Below are 24,069 nucleotides of genomic sequence, written 5' to 3'. Positions count from 1 at the left end.
GGGCTGGGCTGCCGCTGGCGTCCGCCTGCTGCGCAACGCGCCTGGGGTCGGGCGCCCCGAAATCCCCGCCGAGGGCAACGGGCTCCTGTGGGTGAGGCTGGACGGAGTGATTCCCCTTCCTTTCTGTGGTGTTTTCCAGTTCCCAGCAAAATGTTCACTTCCAGTACTCTCTATGCTTTCTCTCCCGTGTGTGCTTTCCCTCCGGCGTTTCCTTTCACAAGTGACTTCCCAAACCGCCTGGAGTTGGGTCTGTTGCAGCTAAGTGCCGCGTCTCCTTGAACTGCTGGGAAATGGGTGATATTGCTAAAATCGCAGCGAGCCGAAATCTCGGTGTGGTTCGTGTAACTGAGGTGATAGGGTTTGAGAGATTTCAGGTGGCATATACTCAAGGTCTATGCCTGTTGAATTAATTTCTCCTCCCTCCTTTTCTTGAAGAAGTTTTGAAAATGGCTTATGTTGTCACGAAATGTTGGCAACTGCATTAGCTCATTTATGAGGGAAGTCTGAAATAGAGGATGTAGGCTCCAAATCTTAAAATATATTTAAAAAAATCCAATTATTACATGTTAAATGGCAGGGGAAAGTTAATTTTTGATGATCCTTTTCTCCTCAGTCAAATGCTTTTGATGGCCGTGGTTTTTTTATCTATATCGGCAAGGAAATAATAGTTCATTAATTCCTATCATGAGGAAATCAGTGACATTGATGACAAGCATGGATGTGTTCTTGAGCTCTGTCTCTTGAAGATCTAGGCCTTATTGATGTTATTGTAGTGTAGTAAGAGTTACAATTTTGATTGACTAGCTGCCACTTACTCCCAGCAGCTGAAGAACTGCTTTAATTTATACTGAATGCCATTAGATCATGAGCTGTTGCATGTTGGTTTGCATGGACTAGGTACTTAAGTGAGGAAAGATTTTTCCTGACCTGAGAATTTTTGCTCTGTGGTGAGCCATGATGTTATTGTTCCAAAATTATTCCAGCGATTAACCTCTGCAGCTGCCTGAATGCAATGTGGATACAATTATGGCTGGGAGACGCACAGTGTCATCCTGTTTTTGGTGGATTGGAGAAGTGGTGGCAAAATCTGCTTCTGTGAAACTTAGATGAAGTGGGAGACTAGCAAGTACAACATCAACAGCAGTTGATGTGAAGAGCAGGTTATAGGAGTGAGAAGGGTGATGAAGAATTTTGAAATAGGATAGTAATTATCAGAATTTTTAAGAGGTGATGCCATGGGGTTTTTTTGATAGTTCTGAATCCATTACTCTTCATACTCATGCAGTCTGAGGTGGCATCTATTAGGTTATTACCCCCAGTCATGTGAAATACCTAGTATAGTATTTGAATCTCTTATTTCAGAGTAGGTAATTTTTTAATTTTTTAATTTTTTTTTCAGTTTTAATTATCCAGGCTTCTTACAAAGAACCTAATTTTCAGGAAAGGAAGTTTCTGTATCTGGATAGCCATTGTTGCTTATGCTAATACTATTGTAGAGCACAGTGGAATATGATGCTGTATCTCATCAAGGCTTCAATTATCATATTTTTATATTCAGGGTATAGTGCTTGTGAGTACTAATAGTTCCCTTTCGTGAAGAATTGTTTATTTCTAATTTTCCTAGACAGAGAACCAGAGACTCTGACAAGTTGTCCATACCATAGGTTTCAGAGCTGTTATATCCAGGGTTGCCATTCTGAATGCATGATGCTACTGTCATCATGCTACAGGTGTTTCTCTCAAGCTGAGACTTAGAACAGGTGTTGTTAGGTGTTAAAACAATGTTATTTTCTAGAACAGCATCAGCTCTTACTCTGCATCATATTCCAGGGATTCTGACTAAGGTTTTTGGTTTTGTTCTTTTTTTTTTTTTCTTCTGGTTTTCCTCTCAGTAACAACTTGGAGAAGGAGAATGGGTAGGCATGTGAAGAAAGGACTCTAGGCTCTTGAACAGTAGACACAAGGACATTTTGGTTCAGTTTTTCTTTCCTAGTCTCTTATTCTATTATCTGTAGGATATTGTGAGACTTTTGGTGAAATGCTTTATACGCTGTGAATTGGAGAAGTGAAAGCTGCTGAAAAATGGGATGGATGGTATAACATTCTGATTTTATATAGATATTTGAAGTGACAGTAATATGTTTGCAGGTAGACCTACAGGGTAGAGAATGTGAGTGTTGTGGTTAATGTAGCAATGAATGCTCTTTGAGCTAACTTCTTAAAACACGTGGAATTATTAACTAATTTAGAAAGAGTCCAGGGTAAGATTCATCTTGCCTAACTTCTGGTTCTAAAAGTTATCTGGCTTTTCCTGTCATGGGAGAGGAATGCATCAAATGAACTGTGCCTCTTTGGCACCTCCACAAGGCAGTGAATAAAAATGATACCTGTTTTTCCATTGACACTGGAGTGGATTTAGGTGCTGTGGTTCTGTATTGGTGTATAAGCTGGGAGAAACAAACCCTGCTCCCAGGTTCCAAAATGGTAACTTTTGTCATCTGTTTCCAAAGGCCATTTCAACTTAGATTCTTTGCATACTGAGGCTCTGTTCTTACCTGACATGAATATGCATTCATCAGATAAATGTCTTTCTCACTTTAGATTTCCAGCTTGAGATCTGTGTACTTGTGCTGGTTTTCCCATGAAGTACATCCTAGTAACTGGTGGTGTCATCTCGGGCATTGGCAAAGGGATCATTGCAAGCAGTATTGGCACCATACTGAAATCATGTGGGCTGCGTGTCACTGCAATCAAAATTGATCCTTACATAAACATAGATGCTGGAACCTTTTCACCGTATGAACATGGTATGAAGAGCAGTACTGTTCACTTTTGCATAAGTATTTGTATTCACAGTAGTGTGATGTTTTGGTTGGGTTTTTTTCTTTTTTTTTTTTTTTAAACAATAGTGCAGTAGTTATTAATATTTTTATAATCTGTTTTGGAACTGTTTTGCAATGCAGATTTGTTCCTTGCTGCGTGTTCTCAAGGGCGTTGTCTGCTCTAAGTAAAGAAAGGAGAAGCCTGTTTGTTGAAGATACTTCAATGTGTAGATGTTTCCTTTCTACAAAATACCACTTTGTTGGGAAAATCCTAGATTTAGGCTTTGTTAAGTTAATGCTATCTTCAGTTCAACTTGATTTAAAAACAAAACAAAACAAATTAGAATAGTACTATAAAACTTACTTGAAGCTTAAGCCCTCAACAGCTACTTGTGAATGCTGTTATCTGGGTGCCAAGTGTCAGTGCCTTCTAGTCTTAAGTGTCTCCATGAAAGCTAGATTAAGTTCTCCTTTTAATCAGTGAGGATCTGTTCTAAATCATCAGTGAAGGTTAGAGAGCCAACTAAAGATATAATTTTCAAGTTCATGCTTAGTCGGGTTGGTTAGTTCTCTAGGCTATGTTGGTTGTATTGACTACACTGTTGATGAGTTACAAGGCAGTCTGGTGTAGTTATGAAGTTGAATGTTCCTTCAGCTGTCTGGCTTGTTACTCATAAATTTATTAAAACCAATTTTTTTAAAATTTCCAAAGTACCTTCAGCCAACAGACATTTCTAGTTCTGTTTGTTTGTTGGATTTTGTTGGCTTATTTATAGTCTAGACCAAAATTTTTGGAACTGGAGATAAATGTGTTTATCTCCTGAACTGAAAAAAGACCACTTTGCTTTTTGAGTGGAGGTAGAGAGCACAGCACTTCAGAACTCTCTCAAAAAGCTGAATGTAACTAATTCAGTAGTCCTACGCTTTCAAAAGTGCATCTGGTGCTACACAGTCTGTTGACTGGGGAAGTTCTGCCTTTACCTTTCGTGGTAAGACTCCTGCAATGACTTGAGATTGTGAGGATGTTTTCCTGCCCTGGAGAGGGAGGAAATTGCAGAGGAGAGTGGACACTATGGCATGTAGTTACCACATGATTTTTTTTTTTTCCCCCCTTCTGCTCGCTTAAGTTACCCTACTGCTTGTGAAGAAACACTGGCTTGATGTAAGCAGAAATTTACAGGCCAGAATGACAAGCCTCTTTTGTTAACATTTTGGCAGAAATATTATTGAGTAAAGGGATTTTAATTTGGTGATTTCCAATTAGCTAAAGAGCTTTTTTGATAATATATATTTTTATTCTTCCAAGACCTGCCTAAGAAAAGTGTTGTCTCCACTCTGTCTCTTAGATTAAATGATACCTTAGTACAGTGTCTCCCACATATGAATTTGTTTTGTTTGTTACTGATTTATGATTCCTGGAGATTATTTTCTTCCAGTCAAGCATTGTAGTGTGTTATTGAAATGCTAGGTAAATATTTTTAAGTCACTTAAATGTTTTGGCAATATAACTTACATTTATTTGCAAAACTATATGTGACTGATAGACATTTGGTGTAAAAGTAAGGACTCTCATTGTGTCACACAGAATGATGGTAGAGATTGAGTTGCAGCATGTACTTTATTGATATATTGTTCTGATGTGTTATTTAAAAAAAAATTATTCAATTTTAAGGTAAGGTTTTGGTGTTCCTGCTGTGTGTTTAATAATTTCTGATTGTTTTATTGCTTTTCTGTCTCTTTTTGCCTTTTTCAGGTGAAGTTTTTGTATTGAATGACGGTGGAGAAGTTGACTTAGATTTGGGAAATTATGAGAGATTTTTGGACATCAGTCTCTATAAAGATAACAACATCACCACTGGAAAGATATATCAGCACGTCATTAATAAGGAAAGACATGGTGATTACCTGGGAAAAACTGTTCAAGGTGATATTTTTAATTCTGTGGGATACTAATCCATCTAGTCTTTCAGAAAAGTTGTCAGCTAGAACAACTTCTCATTGCTGCATCACTTTATTCCTTACACTTTCCCAGAAGATATGGGCATATTTTTGTAGTGTTGGGTTCTGGAGGTCCAGGAAAGGAGGAACAGAAAAAGGAGCTAGTAGTTTCCTTTTGACTTTTTGCTTATTTTCCCCCTTTTGCATGCAAAAACTGCTTTATATGCCTAAAGTTAAGAAGATATACTTGCTTTCTTTGGTTTTGTCTTGTAGTTGTTCCACACATCACTGATGCAGTTCAGGAATGGGTAATGAATCAGGCAAAAGTTCCAGTGGATGATGACAGAAAAGAGCCCCAAATCTGTGTAATTGAGGCAAGTATGGAACGTTTTAGGATATACATCCACAGTGAACACAAAGCACCATCTTGCTTTCTCTCTCTTACTTCCTGTAGTATATATTCTTTGGCTTGTTCTGAGAACGATGGCTGTGGTCCCTACAGCTTCTGCTGACTTCACTAACTCCCTTTTACAGTACTCCTGAAACTGGGCTGGTTAGGAGTTTATTAATTTATAAAATTAAAGCAGCCAATCACTGTAATAGGAAGTAACTATTCCAAGACACAGATATTTTACTGAATTTTTATGCTGTGACTGTTATTGAGAAAGCTTCTGCAATACCTGAAATCTCCTGTGGTCGGTAGGAGACTGTAACATTCTAGCTCTACATATGACTTAAAATGTCTGTCTTGTTGCTCATGGTCATGTTTCAAGGAATATATTTAAACACTGTATATATCAGTGTCCCACTTTCTGGTGTTATTTTTAAGATCTTTGCAGGTGCCTTTGTTAATCACTTAACCTGCTGCACGATGGAAACAGTCAGTTTACCTGTTCTTAGTAGGGCATTGAGACAACTGGAAGTAAGGCTGTCAGTAATTGCTGGTATAACTCTCACAGCAGAAAACACAGGAAAAGATAATACCTGAGAATTTGACAGAAGAGTATGTCATAGATGTAGTGCCAAAAATGACCACTGTAATCAATATTGTGATAAATTTTGTGACCCAGATCACAGAATTGCTCAGTATTTTTATCCAGAAGAACCTGCCTTGATTAAAATACACTTATTAGTATAGCTATAGATATTTCTTAATGATATGCACAGTGAGAGTTAAAGCCTTCATTTAAAACAAATGTGAAAACAGTAAATATGGAAGGTGCACAAGAACATTAAGAAGGGATGGGCCTTAAATTCAAGCTTAATTTTCTCTTTTTTCCATGTAAGTTTTTTTTTTGTTCTTGTAGCTCCAGCCTGATTAAAAACAGTTTCCTTTGGGACTTTAAGGATAATTGTAATTTTTTTTTTCCGTGGCAAAATCCTGAAGGAATTAGAATATGCATGTCACGTACAAATGTAGTTGTTAAAAGTTTTTTTTCTGGTGTTGGGTGACACAAATATGCAATTCTGAGAAAAGCCACTTGGTGGCACAGAAAGATTGCTCTGAAACACGACTACTCTATAAACAGTTGTCTGTGCTAAACACTGCTTTGTTCAGTTCTTAGTCTACTACAGCTCTTTGTGTCTTGGAAGGATATCTATTTTCTGCCTTTATAAAGAAGTTTTATCATGGGCTCAGTCTTGGGTTTAGGTTTGGTAATAAATACTTCAAGTATTTTATAATATCAAAATATTATTTCATGTAGTCCATTTGGCATTTTTTCATGTTGGAAAGCTGAGATAACGTTGCTAAATATCTGTATCTTGGTGGTCTCAGCTGTTCATTAATCTGAGAGACAGGAAAATAAGTTTTTGCTGTACAGAAACCTTCACATCAGTTTAACTTTTGATTACTTGTTCACCATTTTGGAGGCAGTGTATTGTTTTTTGAAAGCATGTATTATTCAGTAGCATCCCACATCTTCTCATAGGAAGCTTAGATGTTTGATATCAAGTGAATATAATAAAATTGGAAAATTCTTTTGTGAAACAAAATGCGAAGAATAGGTGAAGGATCTTTGCAGAATATGCCTGCAAATTTCAATTGTCAGGTTTTTTTAAGATAAAAATTTCAGAAAACTTATTGAGTATGTAAAAGAGAGACTTCCCCCCCCTTCCCCCCTTTGTTTTTGCTTTCTGCCACTGACATAGCCAAACTTTCTTTTTCAGCTGGGTGGAACCATTGGAGATATTGAAGGGATGCCATTTGTTGAAGCATTTAGACAGTTTCAGTTCAAAGCGAAAAGGGAGAACTTCTGTAATATCCATGTTAGTCTAGTACCACAGGTAAGTTATTAAAATTAATAAAATGGATTTTACTCTGTATTGGGCTTTATATTTGTTTACTTCTACTGTTAACCATTTCATGTTGGAGGGTTTTAGAGCTGGAGATAGGAAATGCAGCTGTACTGGAGTAAATAAAGGCCTTGATAATTACTTTATTGGTGAGAATTTGTTTTAACGTTTTAAGTTGTCAAAACCCACCTTTATCAACACTAATTTATCTGGAAGTCTTAATATAGTTGTGCTTTGCACAGGAAGGCACAAAGGTGTGTCATGAGCCCAGTAAGAAAAGGACTCGGACTCTCTAAGGTATCATATAAAATTCTATTTGTTAGAGCTAATAGTGTAAGCAGGGAACTGCATAAATGACCTTACATCCCTGTAGGTGGTAAGAACCACAGGTGGTACAGCACTGAATGGCCCTGACGTGCAGCATGCTGTGCAGATGACATCCATAAAAGGGATTCTCCCCTTTCAGCCATTTGAGCTGATAATTTTCTTACAAGGAAACAACTGTATCATTTTTTTTGCTGTCGAGCAGGAAGGATGCTCTCAGGAGAGCTTCTTGCCCCATCCCAAGGTGAAGGCCAAGGCCGCGCAGGTGGTGCCGTGGCGCGTGTTGAGCGGGAGCTGCCGGCAGGCTCCTGTGGCCAAGGGGTCTGTGCAGCACAGGCCTGGGCCGCAGCTGAACTGATGTGGGTGACTAACTCTTGATGGACAGTGGTCTAGGCAAGACCACTACAACTTTTTGTACAAGGCTAAAAATATTTTTCCATTTGAACTCTAAATTTTACTTAGCAAATAGGTTTTTTCACTGGGAAGGTTTTGGTAAGCGGAGGTTGGTAACAATAGAGTGACTGCACCTCGTACAGATAAAAATAGAATTGACTACTGCAGCTACAGGTTAGAGGGTTGATCAGCAATTGGTAGGATTGAGTATTTGAGAAGAGAGTTGTTTACTATATCAGATTATTTTCAAGGATAGTCACTGAAGGCTTTGTGCTATGTTGGACATTCTCCATTTATTAGCAAAATCCATATTTTGGAATATTCTTCTTCTACCTGAGTCAATTATATTGAAACTTTTTCTCTGAAAGAAAAAAGAAAGTAAACCTGACCTGAATTAGGGCCATATGGTTTCTTCACAGAATTTCTTATATAAGTAATAATAGTGATGCCATTTCTGTTTCTGGCATATTGTGGCTCTGTTTGGACATGTTTACTTCCTGCAATGACTTTTCTCTTTTAACCTGTAACTGTTCTGTTAGTGGATGTTAGTTGCTATTTCAGCTTTCAAAATATGTCTTTCCAGCCTAACGCCACTGGCGAACAGAAGACAAAACCAACACAGAACAGTGTTCGAGCATTGAGGGGTCTAGGCTTGTCTCCAGATTTGGTGAGTCAATAAATCGAGATTTTTATTTATATGTTATCTAGAAGTATCCTTGCATTACCTGTGTTCAAGGAGTAAGTCTTAGTCTCCCATAAGAGACAAGATTTTTAGAAGAAACGCAAAATATATGCTGCAGTACTTCACTAACCTCAGGAGATCAAGTTACTCAAATTTACTCTGAGTTAATTTAACTAATTCCTTGCAATGTCTTGGGACTATAGCTATGTTCTTCTAAAGGGATCTTTGCAAAAAAATCATTCTATAGTGCTAAAGATAATCTAAAGTCTCAGTTCACTGTGTGAGAAGACCTAGGAAGCTTCTGGCTTGTAAGATTTTATCACGAATTCCTTTTTATGCATGATTAAGAAGAAGCAATCCTACCTTTGAAGAACAGCTTTTATAATTATTCCTGTTTGGAAATACAAAATGTGGGTGACTCTTCAAAGTAAGGTTCCTCAATTTCTTTCATAAAATCATAGAATACTTTGGTTGGAGGGGACCTTTAAAGGTCATCTGGTCGAATCTCCCTGCAATGAGCAGGGACATTTTATCAGAGCCCCATACAACCTGATCTTGAATGTTTCCAGGGTTGGGCTATCTACCATGTCTCTGACAAACCTATGACAGTGTTTCACCACCCTAACTGTAAACAATTTCTTCCTTATAACTATGGAAAATCTATGTTCTTCTAGCTTGAAACCATTACCCTTGTCCTGTTGCAGTGGGCCCTGCTAAAAAGACTGTCTTCATCTTTCTTAGAAGCCCCCTGTAAGTTCTGAAAGGCTGCAGTAAGGTTTCCTTGGAGCCTTCTTCAGGCTGAACAATCCAAACTCTCTTAGACTTTCTTCAGAGGAGAGATGCTTCAGCCCTCTGATCACTTTTGTGTCTCTCTGGACCCTCTTCAACAGGTCCATTTCTTTCCTGTGGTCAGGACTGCAGAGCTGGATGTAGTACTCTAGCTGACGTCTCACCAGAGTGAAGCAGAGGGGCAGAGTCACTTCTCTCAACGTGCTGGCCACACTTTTTGTGCAGCCCAGGGTACAACTGGCTTTCTGGGCTGTGAGTGCATGTTGTAGGCTCACGTCCATCTTTTCATCCACCAGTACCCCCAGGTCCTTCTTGGGGCTGCTCTCAGTCCATTCTTGAACCACATGCTATACTGAACCTAAAGCCAGCATGTTTCACCTCATGCCAGTTGGCAAATGAAGTTCCTTCCTTTCTTTCTCCCCATTGCACTAGTAATGAGTGTGTTTATTCCCTGGATGCAGTGTTTGCCTCCCAAGTACTTTTCTTTGGGAGCAGAGAGCAGACATAAGTAGGTTGCAGCTCCCTGTTGTGATACCTCTCTGCTGCTGATGATAATCTCTTTGGTCATGTCAATAGCAGTGAAGCCAGAAGTGACAGCTTCAAATGTCAGTATAACCCCAGTTCAGACTTGTGCTCATCTCTTCCCCAGCTGCCGCTGGTGCTGCTGAAGGCACACTCTGTTTCTAGGTCTGCTTCAGGAATAAAAAAGGGCAATTTTGCTCTTTTTCAGTAAGGCTGGTTGTTAAGTCAAAGAATATTTATATCTCCCAAATGTTATTACATGTATAATATTTATATCCCCCAAAAGGAAAAATTATTCTTAAAAAAGATCGTCACACAGCTAAATTGTGTTGTGCTTCTGAATTTTTTTTTTTAAGCTCTTGCATTTTACAGGTTTTCAGGAAGCCTGTTTGTAACTAGAAGACTGATGGGTTTAAAATTGGCAAGAAGAAGGGTGCGTTAGGTAGCTTCACATTGTTGTGACCTGCTAACTGTAATCAGCTTGTGGAGGGAAAGACTATTAATGCAATGCTGCTTCCAAGCTTCAGGACCTATGTTTCAAAATGTCTCTTGAGGTGCTAATTGCATATGGGAAGTTGCATGTGATTTTTGAGGGCCCCTAAGATAATTGCCAGTTCCTGACTTCCCTCCTCCCCCCCCCCCATTAATTTTTAAAAGCCTGTTAAGTGTGTGTTTGTGTGTGCCTAGTAAAAGGAAAACAGACTAATGTAGCTACTTTCTCACATCGAGAGTTCTTGCCTGGGGCAGTTCTGGAACTGCCAGAAGTGGAGTTACCTTTCCTCGTTGGGTTTTTTGTTTATTTTTTTTTTTAAACTCCTGCCATTGCCACTGAAGCGCAGCCTCTCGATCACACTCGGAGCACAGCCTCTTGGCGCTGTTACGAAGTAGCTTGGGCATTGCTTCAGGGAAGTCCTTAAATGGCTGCTCTCTTGGGCAGGGGCCCAAGGCCAAGACGGCACTTGGGGAAGCTCCTAGAAGAGCAGTCAGGAGGGCTTCCTTCATAAGCTGTGCTGCCAGGCTGCCTGAGCAAAACTTGGCTAGACCTGTTCTTAATACCTGCTGCCTCAGTGGCTGGTCCCAGGCCTCCCTGAGGTGACGTGCTGGGCCAGTCTCGGCTGAGTCTCCTGTATATGACAGGAGCCTTTCTGTTCTCCATGGGGTGTTCTAAGCATTCAGAGAAGGCACCGTATCTGCAGGTTTAATGGCCTTTGTTACAGCATTTTGAAAACTGATTATACGCTTGTCAGTGCTGCTCTACACAGTTGAATTGTTCCTCATCTTTGTGTTAGGTTTCTTCGAGGTGCGTCTTCACGCTGTTGTTACAGTTTCCTATTTTCATGCCGATCCCAGTGTTTTTGACTTCTGTGATTGCATTAACTTTAAATTTTTCTCAGCAAGATTTCAGAGTGGATTTAGTCATGTGCTCATACTATCATACTCTCATAGTGTTTATGAGTTACATCTTCAGAGTATCGAGTTTTTAAGTATAAGTTGTGCTTAACTGAGTAGAATGTATGAATTGCTTCATAATTTGTTTTTTACTATTAGAATGTGCACCTGTTTTCCTTTATACTTGGCATTGCTTTTCTGTTTCTAGAATTTCTTGAGAGGGTAGTGGAAGTTAAGACTTCATCATTATCACTGCAGCTAAGCTATGTTATAGCCAGCTGAAAAAAAATCAGCACTGTTCCTGAACAGAAAAGGGCTCAATGCATTAAATAGTTGTATTTGCTTGAAAGATGGGGAAAATATTTTTTTTTAACAGGACTTCACCTACTTTTTGTAAGGTAGTAGACTGAGTAATCAATAGGCACATTGATAGAGCAGTTCTACATCTTGAGTAGTTGCCTGAAGTTACATAATGCAAAAAAATCTCTTCCAACATATACCCAAATATGTGCTTATTTTCCTTATTGGTAACAATTATCAATATTTGCTAAAGATTCCAAGTTTTACACTTATCAGCAAAATAATAGCAAAATAATTGCATTAGGAAAACCCCACAAAATTATGAAGCAGCTTTTCTCCAGCCTTGTTTTTATCATGATGTGCAAATAAAGAATTACAAAAGAGTGCTGAAGTCCTGAAATACTAGGAAACATACATGTAAGCTGAGTATTTTTTCTTGCAATTTACCTGATAAAATCACAATATTTATTTTGATAAATTGTCTTACTTACAGAGCTGCTAGACTTTAGTTGTAATGAGTATTACAGTAGTAGGCAGAAGGAAGGACAGTGTGAGGAAAGCAGTATTATAGAGAATGCCAAAGAAAGATTAGTGTAAAAATGGGTCAGTATGGGCAGGTGGCTTATTTACTTCTGCCTTGCTAGCAGATATTTTTAAGATATTATATATTGTAGAACTCAAAAAAAAAAAAAAGGGGGAAGGAAAAAAAAGGCACATTTGTTTGTATGTGCTTCCAAAGGATAATAATTTATCCATGAACAGTACTAATGATCTTCTACTGATTTACCTAGTAAATATGTAAGATTTTTTTCTCCTGTTATGACAGATTGTCTGCAGAAGTGCAAAACCTATAGAAATGGCAGTGAAGGAAAAGATCTCAATGTTTTGTCACGTGGAGCCTGAGCAGGTCAGTACTTATTCGTCCTTATTTAAACATGTGGGAAACCATATAAATACTACTTTGCATTTCTGTTTTCACCTTCAGACTGTTTCACTAATATGTAATTGTTTTTACAATTTTTATCTTACTGTCGTGTACACTGTGGCACTTTAAAAGTATTGGGAGTTTGCATTAAATTTTATGTCAAATGGTCATTAACAATTTAAATGCACGTTATGTAGAAAGTTAATAAAAGGAATAGATTTTGAGTGTGTAGTTAATTGCTATACATAGTTGTGAAAACTATGTGATTTCAAGTTGTGCTTCATTATTATCCTTAAATCACCTTGGGTGGTGATAATCATGGATGAACAAAGTGTGGTTGAAGCTCAGGTTTGTTTATGTCCATAGAATATTACAGCCACGTGAACTCTCTTACTGTGATAATACGTAATAGGTTAGTCATGCCCTTTAACATGCTTAGAACATCTACTTTTCAGTTACATATCCTCTTATAATTCATGTGTGATATTGACCTTAATAGCTTGTGATTGTTATTCAAATATTAATTCTGATAAATGAAATGTTCTTCAATATTTCTGCAAGTGAGAGCATTTTACTCATCAATGCAATGGATAATGTTAAAGGGGTAATAGCTGCCAGCAGTTATGCTGTATCTCAGGTATGTATCAGTGTTGACCTACCTCTGCAGGTGTGTAAGGAAAAGCTATCTTACTATAGTAAGATTCCAAATGAGGACATGGAGGGTAGCATGGCTGTTACTACTCACTCCCCACCCCTTCCATCTTGCTATCTGTGGAACACTCGTGACCTAGCTTCTGGAAAATCCTTCAGAAATGCTTTTGGGATACCTCTCCAGTCAGAGAGACAACTGGAAGTTTGATCAAACAAAAATGGTGTGTGCCTTTCTGGCAGCGTCAGGACATGTGTAAGCATGGCCATACTCAGATTCCAACTGCAGTTATTTGCCAGTTTAACTGGACCAAGAGTCCCATGTGTGACTGATTTTCCTGAACAGTCCCCTGGCAGGAGGGAGCTGTCTTCATGTTGTGTGGTTTTTTTTTTTTTTTTTTTTTTTCCAAAGCTCTGCCTTTTAGGATAGAAACTCAATAATCATATTTGTCACAGCATTTATGAGAAGCTGAGTGCATGATCCTGGGCAGAGTGCTGTGCTCTTCTTGTGCTGTTCTGGCTAGCTCAAATGTTTGTCCACAGCACTATGTTGTGGAATGCAGGTGTGTCCCTGGGTAGACCCAGTGGACTGAACTGGGCTGCTGCTGGGTGCTATATGTGCTGCAGCCTTTTTTTTTTTCTTTTCTTTTTCCTCCTCTCCTTTGCATAACTGTATTCATCAGAATTCTGCCAAACCATTTTTAAGTTACCTCTGTGTCTTAAAATTAATGGGCCATTTCTGGATTTCAGAAGACACTAGCCATGTCTGTGTAGTCCCTAGAATGATCCTGGATTTCCTGTGAACTGAAGGATTAGATGCATCATCAGTCTTCTTCCTGGAGCTATGTGTGGTGCCAGTAGAGAAGAAGCTACAATTTATTTTGTGTCTAGAACAGTGGTTTACAGCCTCAAGGGGATCAATCTTTTCAGACCACCTTTCCCATTTATTTGAAGATGTTAAGCAGGATCAGACCCAGTACTGACCCCTGAGGTACTCTGCGAGTTACTGGTTTTCAACTAGACTTTGTGCTGTTGATCATTGCCCTTTAGGCCCAGGCATTCCTCTAGTTTGCTCATTGTCTGCTCATCCTGCCCATAAGTGGAGAGGTTGTGTATGAGTATCTTACATGAGACAATGTTAAAAGCCTTCCTGAAGTCCAGGTAGATAATAGCCACTGCTCTGCTCTCATCTGCTGAGCCAGTCACTTCTTCATAGAAGTTTATCAAGTTGGTCAAGTGTGACCTCCCCTTGATGAATCCATGCTTACTACTCCTGAAGATTTTCTTGTCTTTTGTGTATCTGGAAGTGGTTTCCAGGACTTCTGTAACTGGGCTATGAAGACCAGATGCTATTTTGTCCACAGACTTCTCATAAGTGGATTTTTAAAAAAAAAACAAAAACAAAAAAAAACAAACCAAAAAAACTTGCTTTATCAAGTGAGTTCTCCTTCCTTGCTTCAGTACATGCACCACCAGTACAAAAGCAGTGTCTTCAGTTTGCTTCAGGACTGTGACAGTCTCCACAGCCAGAACAGCTGTAACCTAGAGCACCTCCTGATTCTTTCTCGATGTTAGGTCCTTAGGATGGCAGCAGCCAAGTTGGGAAGAACAGTTGGATCAGCCTTATTCCCACTGTAGGAGGGCTGTGGTTACCCTGTTCTTTTTGCTGTTGAAGGGGCATGCAGAGAGGCATGGGGCAGCACGCACATGTACATCACTTCTGTGGTGCTCTGAGGGAACCCAAGGATAACTAAGCGAGTAGCCTCCACTGCTGGTGTGTGTGAGGGAAGAGAACACTCGTGCTCAGGATTCTGAGCTCCGCGATCTCGTCTAGGCCGAGTGCAGTGAACTTAGCTGCCGGCAGCTTGGACGTGGTTTATAAACATGTTCCGAACTAAACTATCCTTGAATGGACTATATACATCAATTAATTACATAACTCAATTCACTAACAAAATTCTTTTCAAGGAGACTTTATCATAACCTAGTTTGGTCTGTTGTTAGGTTCCATTTGTGTTCTTTCTGTTCCCATTAAAGTTCTTGAAGTTTGTGAGAGAAGGAGGAAGAAGTGTTAGTAAGCAGGACTGATTGTGGGGCCAGATGTTTGAATTAAAACTGATGCATTGATAGGCCTAACAAACTATTTTTACATGATGTTGTAGTGAAAAAATGAAACAAATATTTACCTTTTGGGTAACTTTTTCCCCTGTAGATTTAGTGGAATCTTGAATATTACCTGTGCTGCCCTGCTCATTCAAAAGAAAAGTATTTAAAAATTAGAATGCATGTAGAATACAAAACATATGGTAGACAAAAATCAGAATTTGTTTCCTGAGAAAAATGTTTTAGGTAAGTCTTTTGTGTTGTGTTGTTTTTTGTTTGTTTTTTTTTTTTTGTTAGGTGATATTTATCCATGACGTTTCTTCCACTTACCGAGTACCAATCCTGTTGGAGGAGCAAGGCATCATTAAGTATTTTAAACAGAGGTTGAATTTACCTATTGATGACCAGCCAAGTGATCTTCTGATGAAATGGAAGAAAATGGCTGACAGGTATTACAACTCCTGCCGATTTTTCTAGAAGCATTTAAATTCAAATTATGCTTTTAGCTGCTGTGAAGTCACCAAACTGGACTGGTGTCAGTGGCATGCTGCTGATTCACAGCTGTGAATGGTCTTGGTTTAAAAACATGGTCAGTTTTGAGATTTTAGAAGATGTTTTGTGAAGTTAAAGAGAAAGCAAACACTGTTTAAATGTTTTCTTTGTGAAAAGTGGTGTAATAACCGACAAACTTGTTTTTGTCAGATACGAAAGGTTACTGAAGGTGTGTTCCATAGCTCTCGTTGGCAAGTACACAAAACTAAGTGATTGCTATGCATCTGTTTTCAAGGCACTGGAACACTCTGCCCTGGCAATTAATCACAAACTGGATTTAATGGTGAGGATTTTTTTTCTGGATTTTGCTTTCAGGAATACTTTGAATATACTCTTAGGAGTTCTTATCATGTGAAACAGTTTTAATTCATGTGAAAATCAGAAAATGAATCATGCAGATAAATACAGACTGGCCAAGCATCTAATTTCTTTTTTTAAAGACGTGTTTGCAGATTTAATTATTTTATTTGGATCTAAACTTATGTGACAAGAACACTGCAATTATCCAAAACTGGGTCTGATGAAAAAACAGACTTTACCTGCAAATTTGTTTACTGTCAGAGGTAGGTTTCACTTGTTCTACTGAGACTATGTTATCATGTTAATGAGATTAGCTTAAAGACAGGACAAAATAGGTAAATTGGAAAGCTGTTTGGTTTCTCTTTAAAAACTAGTGCCAGAAGCTGTTGCTTTCTGTTTCAGTTAATATTCTGAGAGACATCCATTTTGTCTTCAGCAGGATTCTAATGATATCAGAATTGGGCCATAAACTTAGATTCTCTAAGATAGTCCTTTTTTTGAGGAACTACTATTTGGTGATCCAGATGCATATTGTGCAGGGAAGCAGCACAAAGTGTATAATATTGTCACTTAATGGGTGAAGAGGACATTTTAGCAACTTGTAGCAAAACAGTAAAAAAACAGTAATAAACAGTCATAAAGTACCAGCAGTGAGATGCTCCTTTGGAGTGATTCATAAAATGTTAAAAGATAAATTGATCAAAGTGAGGAGGTGCAGGCTCAACTGCAGTCACTAGGTTTAGGTCTTTGCCTGCCTTTGACTGAAGCAAGTTTGTGTTTATGCACACTGGTAACTGCTGAAAATTGTTGGAATTGATCATTCCCTTTTCCATGATATAAAAAGTAGAAGGTTTTGTAGTGAAAATTTCAGGGTGTCAGAAGCTATGCGTGGGTTGCTTAGATAATATAAGGAAAGCAGGCGCTTTTCGCTCACCTGTAGAAAGTTTCTCTGGAACTAAACACTTTTTGTCATTAGGAAAGTCATTAATACCCAGGATGTCTTAACGGGTCACTAAAGGCAGCAGGCCAAAGAGATAGCCAGCGTTCTGTAGTCTCAGTCCACCTACCCCAGAAGGAAGAATTGGGAACACCTAGGGCAGCCAGTGGTGCATATGTACTTTAATGGAGCCGAGAGTAATGAGTCCATGGGAAACCTCTTTACAATGATTTTCTAGTAATTTTTTGGGGGAGAAGATAAGTTCCTTAAACCATGAAGACTGAGTACTAAAGAAGGAATTTCTCATGTCAGAAACCTGGTAACATCTGTCTGTTTGCCTGAGAACAGAGGTCACCAGGGACGTATCACCTTAGGTGTTTTCAGTGACTTGGTGGAGAAAGGTGACTAGCCCTGTACCAAGATAACCAGTTGTGCTTTGTACCCTCTCATTATTGCTTGATTCTGGTGGACTGTTAATCAGATGATAAAGTAGCTGCAGCAGCTTGTGATGATGTAGAACTTTCACTGTTGCTTTCACTGTTGTACGTCTTGAAGTTACCCTGTTGTTTTCTCATAGTATTATTCTGCTGCTTGTCAGGCACATCAGTCAGCTGCAGATCCTTCATCTTTTGCTTCTCATTGTTGATACCATTTCAGAACTTTTTCAAGCAGGGGAGGCATGCAGAGATGCACAAACAAATGCAGAGGTGAACTACTTTTATGTAGGACTTCTTTACTGAGGGAAGGGATTTATTCTCTGGGGAGGAGGCCCTTCCTATCAAGAAGGACCTATTCCTGACCTTTAAGTATGCACAGACTATGATTTAAATATAGTCTTTTGAATAGCAGCTGAGGGAGCTGGGATTGTTTGGCTTGGAGAAGAGGAGGCTGAGGGGAGACCTTATTGCTCTTCACAGCTACCTGAAAGGAGATCATAGTGAGTTGGGTGTAGGTCTCGTCTCCAAGGTTACTATCAATAGAACAAGAGAAGATGGACTTAAGTTGTGCCAGGAGAGGTTTCAGTTGGATACTAGGGAGAATATTTTCTGGAGAAAAGAAGGCTATGGGGAGACCTTATTGCTCTCAACAACTACCTGAAAGGAATTTTTAGCAAGGTGGATCTTGGTCTCTTCTCCCAAGTAGCAAGTGATAGGACAAGAGAAAATGGTCTCAAGTTGTGCCGGGGGAGGATTAGGTGGGCCATCAGGAAAAATTTCTTCACTGAAAGGGTTGTCAAGCACTGGAACAGGCTGCCTAGGCAAGTAGTGGCGGCACCATCCCTGGAGGTATTTAAAGTACGTGTAGATGTGGTGCTTAGGGACATGGTTCAGTTGTGGACTTGGCTATGCTGGATTGTTGGTTGGACTTTATCTTAAAAGTCCTTTCCATCCTATATGGTTCTATAATGGGAAAAGGGAGTGTTGCATTAATCTTCAAAAAAAGCAAACAGGAGGATCTGTGGAATTAACAGATGATCAGCCTCACTTCATCCCATGGAGGATTATGGAGCAACTACTTCAAAAGGTTGTTTCTGGATAAATGAAAAACAAGAAAGTGAGAACAGCCAGAGTTAATCCCTGGAGATTTTCAGATCATGACTGGAAATGGCCCTGAGGAACCTGCTCTAATTTGACCTGTTTTGAGCAGAGAATTGAGCTAGAGACTTCCCAAGGCCCTTTCTGACCTACATGATTTTAAATACTGTTTTATACTGACAGCTGCATAGTGGGGAAATTTTTATAATATGTAAGATAACTTGGCTTTTAGCAAGAAAGCAAAAAGCATAAGGTATGCAAATGTGTGGTTAGCTTTGCGTGCAGCTAGGCTGGAGTGCAGTGGGGCTTCTGCATTAACGAGCGTGTGAACCAGGGGCTGCTGAATCTGCGTGTGGTGCTGAAATGTTCACAGCCAAGGGCTCCTGCTCTCCCTACCTGCATGTGCTCCCCTCCTTTTTAGAGTTTTTGTCCACAGGCTTTCTGTATAATTCTGTGTTCTGAAGTAACTGCTTAATATTGTATGTGGCATTGAGCTCATAACCTAGCATCCATCTATCTTAATGATGAAATGTTGATGTTGCTTGAAGTAGTAAATGCTGGCTCAGTATGTTTGGGAAGGAAACCATAATTAACTTCAACTGTAAATAGTTTTTCGTTCCAACCTCCCAGCATAATAAAATGTCCTTTTAGTTGTTCCTATAGAATCTTACTAGTATAGAATAACAACATTGCTAAATAGTTATTTTTCTGTTGTATTTTTGATGACTTGTGGAATGTGGAAAAAGTAGAAAATGTTTGCTAGAAGGCAATCCCATTGAGAAAACTTCCAGCAGTCTTCCTGTCTGTTTCGTCTCTCCCTTAGAATCATAGAATCCTTTAGGTTGGAAGGGACCTCCAAGATCGTCAAGTCCAACCGTTGAGCCATTAGGGCTCTAAAGTCCTCTGCTAAAACAGATCAGAATCTGTCAGGGTTGGAAGGGACCACAAGGATCACCCAGTTCCAACCCCTCTGCCATGAGCAGGGACACCTCCCACTAGATCAGGCTGCCCAGAGCCTCGCAGATGAGTTCTGTCCTTTCAGGTGATCTTGTTTTTTTGTGAGGGATGGACTCTACAGCAGGATGCTATTAATTGTGTTATTCTGAGGAAAGAGACTGACAAACCCAAGAATCAAACTCTGATGTCTTGCTTCCCTAGTGCAGTACCTAGCTGCCTCACTCATTTCTTGTAGGGGTACCTCAGGAGCCGTGCTTATTAATGGCAGTAAAGATTTTAATGCAGTATTTCTAGTAGGATATATATAATGAATCTGTCTCCCTCTCTGCAGCTGATGCTTTCACAACAGTCCCCAGGAATGCCTTTCTCACAGGCTTGATAATGCAGGTTTATCTAGTCTTACCATACGATTAGATAAAGTGTGGCGCCCGAAAGCTAGGGAAGTGAGCACCCTGGCCACGTCTCATTTGGATGGCAGGATAAGGTCAGCACCACCCCCTGATTGGCGCTCTGGTCTCCACAGGAAGGAAAACTGGGTACACATTGCATGAAGCATTCTAACAGGTCTCCTTACCAGAGGACAGCAAAATGAGGACTGGAAGCAGGCAGAGCTTTGGAGCTCGAAGCAAAGAAAGGGGCATGGATTGCTGCAACTAGACTAAATACTGTCTTCAGTGAGGCTGTTACAGGTTTATCAGGAAATCTGCTTAAAACTCTAATAGCTTGTATTTAATGCTATTAAAAAGTTGGTTATATAGTGTACGCTGCTCTTTTTGTGGAAGACTATTTCATTCCATGTTTTTCTTTATTAGTACATAGATTCAACAGAACTTGAACGTTCTACAGAAGCGGAGAACTCGGTGAAGTATCACCAGGCATGGCACAAACTGTGCAAAGCAGAGTAAGTGGCATTGGGTATTCTGCATCCCAAATGCAGACCATGATACTTACTTTGTGTTGTGGTTTGAGGCTTGGAATGGGGGCGTAACCTTCCAGCAACTGGGAGGACCCCGGGTGGGGGTGAACCATTGTATTCCCTCCCCTTCCCACACACACTCTGATAAGAGGCAGGGAGTGGTTTCTAATTTCACTCCTGACTTGGAGCTCAGAGAGGAAAGTTCTCCTTTCACTCTGTGGGACCCTGGAACCATTTCTGAGGTTTTTGTATATTTTATTTTTTGTATTTTTTCCCCTAATCTTTGTATATATTATTTTCCTTACCTCCCTTTTTCGTTTTCTGTTCCTTGTTAAACAATATACTTCATTTTAAACTATCTCTTTCTTTTTTTTTTTTTTTTTTTTTCCCCAAAGTGTCTCTCTCGGGGGGGGAGAGTACATAGTTCTGTTCCATGTGGGTCCTGCCCTGAACCCCTTTTTACACGGAACCAGGACACTTTGTGTGATGAAAAATGATTCAGTAAATAATTTCTCAGGGGTAGGTGTGCACGGTTGCTGACAAGCTTCAGACATAGCAAATTGTAGGATCAACCTATATACTCAAACTTTGTTTTAATCTCTTTAGACAGGATACAATTGTTTGATTGTTGGTTTTGGATTTATTTTTTTTCCTTGATAGCTAGACCTTCTTTACAGTGTGGGCCAGTTGTCAAAGAATATTTCCTTGTTAGCATACATCACAGTCAAAGGTACTTAGATAAAAGCCTAGTAAATGCTGGTGATGCACTGCAAATGTCTCTGTTAAGAGCCATTGCTGGGATTTCAGTTAGTATTTGTAAAGGGATATTGTTTGTTGTCAAAATGCATTTCATTTCTTCAGTATTAAATAACAGACATAGAGTTTGGGTGTTGAGATCCTAGAGTAGTGAATATGTGGCTAGTTGATTTAAGCAATACGTATTTAAACAGTGGGAATTTCACTGTGAAGCATAAGGTTGGCCAGACAAGAACTGGAGTGGGTAGATGAGACAAAACTCCAAATTTAGAGTTAAATTCAGTGTATTCTGAAAGGTCATGCAAAAGACACCTTTCATGCATTGTACTTGCTTTGTTATAGCCTCAAAAGTCTTTCTTCAGTTTGTACAGACTTCCTTTGCTGGTTTGATTTTACATGTTGGTTGCTTTATATATGGCTGTCATTACAGTGGCATTCTGGTCCCGGGAGGGTTTGGAATCAGGGGAACAGAAGGCAAACTCCAAGCTATTTCCTGGGCAAGAACAAAGAAGAAACCTTTTCTGGGTAAGATCATTAGAATCAGAAATTATTGTGTTTTGGAGGTGTATAGCAAGCTAATTGATTGGATTAAAAAAAACAAACAACAGTCACACGCTAGGGAAGGATCCTGTCTTAGGGGGAAGTATGTGTGCTGTTGTGAATATTTGCCTTGTAAATAATGCCCAGGGTCATAGTCATGTGCTTCATTTGCTGTACAAGGAAGAAAAGACTATCCCTACTCCAAAGGCATTTTAGTTGCTATATTCACATTTTATGTGGAGAATCTTTGCTTCTCATTGTAATAAAATCAGGATCATTATAACTATTAATCAGTGTGTAGAAAACATGGGTATCTTTGGATGCCTTTTGCTGTATTAAATAATTTTTGTTGATTTACTCGTATAATTAATTATGGTAGAGTCTAAAGATGCCACCTGGCCTATAAGCTAAGAGCTGTTTGAGTAAGTGCCTGTGAAACTGTGGGTGCTACTCCACACTTCTTACAGTCTTATAAGTAACTACTTTGACTTGTTGCCAAAGCAGAATTTGAATTTGAATATACGCAAACTTTCAACTTCTGTTTCTCTTTACATTAATCATTGGTAGAAAGGATTGGAGGAAGACAATGTTTTTGAAAGAGCTTAAAGCACTTAATAGTATCACATGTATTTACAGTGTGCCAGTATTGAAGAATGAGCTTTATGTTGAGCAGCTGTTTGGTTTAGCCTTTTGGTAAAGTTTGGGCATATATGCTGGGTACCAAGATTTCTAAACAGCCACGTTTAAGACAGAACAGCAAGTACTTTGTTAGTCCTTCTCTTTGTCCTGTTAAATTCTGGTTTTTATGTTTTGTCTTCTAGGAGTTTGCTTGGGAATGCAGTTAGCAGTTGTGGAATTTGCAAGAAACTGTTTGAATTGGAAAGGTGAGCTCGGTATGCTAATGTGGATATGATTTGTTTAGAAGAAATTTTATTCCACATGTAAAATGTATATCGAGTATTAAAACTATTCTAGATCCTATGATTGTTATGTACCTGGCTGAAAATGATCACGTTGCAAGAGCTAAGCACCTTGTGCTACCTTTCTGTACTATAGAAGTAGGAACTCTTATTACACAACTTTCTTGAAACCTGCTTCTTGATCGAAGTAGTGCAGGAGAAAGTATCCTTATGGTTCACCTCTGTCGCCTCTTCCTGTAACGTGCAGGTGGTGAGGAGTGAAAAGTGCAAAGTGGTTTTCTCACTTGCTTTCATTAGTTGGAGTAGCCAAACCGTAGCCATTGCAGTAGTAGTATGAGGACATTTAGCTCATCAATGAATTTCTACCACTGAGAGCTGAGAGGAAAAAATGTTGGCAAGTAGGAGAGAGAGTGTGTGTGATCAAGGTCATACTCTTCCTGTGGTTGCTTCAAAAGTGGTGCAGTCTCAATGCAAAAGGCAGTAGCTTAAATGTATGGCATGTACTGCATTTGTTCTGAACTTCTGTTTCAGATGCTAATTCTACAGAATTTGACCCAGACACAAAAACCCCTGTTGTAAGTACTGATTTTTTTTTTTTATGCATGTGTTTTTTGGACATAATCTTTTGTTACAAAGGGAGTTACCTCTGTGTAACTTAGGATCTATCTATATTTTTACATAGTAGAATATGAAGAGGTGTCCACTGTCCCTATTCAGTATTGTTTAGAAAGGTATTTTCTTTTAATAGTCCCTTGCCTTCACCTGCTTGCTTCTGTGATTTCTTTAATTTTTCTAATAGTTTCTGTGACTGTAGACTGATGGTGGGAAAAGACAATAGTGATTAGGTTGGATTTTCTGGAGAATAAAACAGAAAGGGAGTCTGGAAGTTGTAGCACAAAGCTATTATCAAAATACAAATTTATATAAAAAGATAAGGATCATATGGAAAGCTGTTGAAAAATTCCCATCTTTCCATTATATAAGTAGTATAAATACCCACTACACCCCTCCTTCCCCATGCATCTCACAGTCTTCCTTTTGAGAAAAAAATTCAGTGCTGTAGATCTGCTGTGTGATATGCCATTGGTAGAATTTCAGAGTGGAGTTCTTCCAGGTATACTCCTACTATACTTCAGGGGAGTATAGTATCACATTGCAATAATAGTAAAACTTAATCAGTAAGAGAGAGTTTAAGAAAATGAAAAAGAAAAGTTACATGTGAGAAAACAAAGTAATATCTTGGTATAGCATGTAAACACCTGCTCTGGTGATAGTGGGTTGCTCATAGAGACTTACTGTTTCAGTATCAATTTCCTTCAGAAGAGTTTTGTTGAAGTTTGTAAGTTCTTTCTTCTATTACAGAAATTGTAGTGTGTGTTAGTACATATCTAGGACAACGTTTTATTCCACAAGTAATTAACTAAGTGATTTGCAGTTTGCATTCAAGGGCAAGTAAGGTGTGTATATTAAAGAGGTAATTATGTGGACATAAAATTAAGAAAATAATGGAATGAATGTATGTGTCG

General features: G+C 39.0%; 1 protein-coding gene across 1 annotated transcript; it reads left to right on the top strand.

The window, feature by feature from the left end:
• Window positions 1-2,601: 2,601 nt before the first annotated feature.
• LOC103772202 (CTP synthase 2) lies at window positions 2,602-23,118 on the top strand (the record flags this gene model as incomplete). The annotated part of the gene is made up of 12 exons (XM_008939524.1): window positions 2,602-2,807; window positions 4,576-4,746; window positions 5,034-5,134; window positions 6,930-7,046; window positions 8,356-8,439; window positions 12,281-12,361; window positions 15,428-15,579; window positions 15,833-15,965; window positions 20,224-20,312; window positions 21,514-21,608; window positions 22,445-22,507; window positions 23,075-23,118. Coding segments are annotated over exons 1-12 (1,296 nt in total), but the record flags the coding sequence as incomplete, so codon positions are not given.
• Between the last annotated feature and the right edge of the window lie 951 nt (window positions 23,119-24,069).

This window comes from Merops nubicus, unplaced genomic scaffold (genome assembly GCF_000691845.1).
Source record: "Merops nubicus isolate BGI_N331 unplaced genomic scaffold, ASM69184v1 scaffold3994, whole genome shotgun sequence".
Taxonomy (NCBI): domain Eukaryota; kingdom Metazoa; phylum Chordata; class Aves; order Coraciiformes; family Meropidae; genus Merops; species Merops nubicus.
This window is presented reverse-complemented; position numbering and strand designations above follow the sequence as displayed.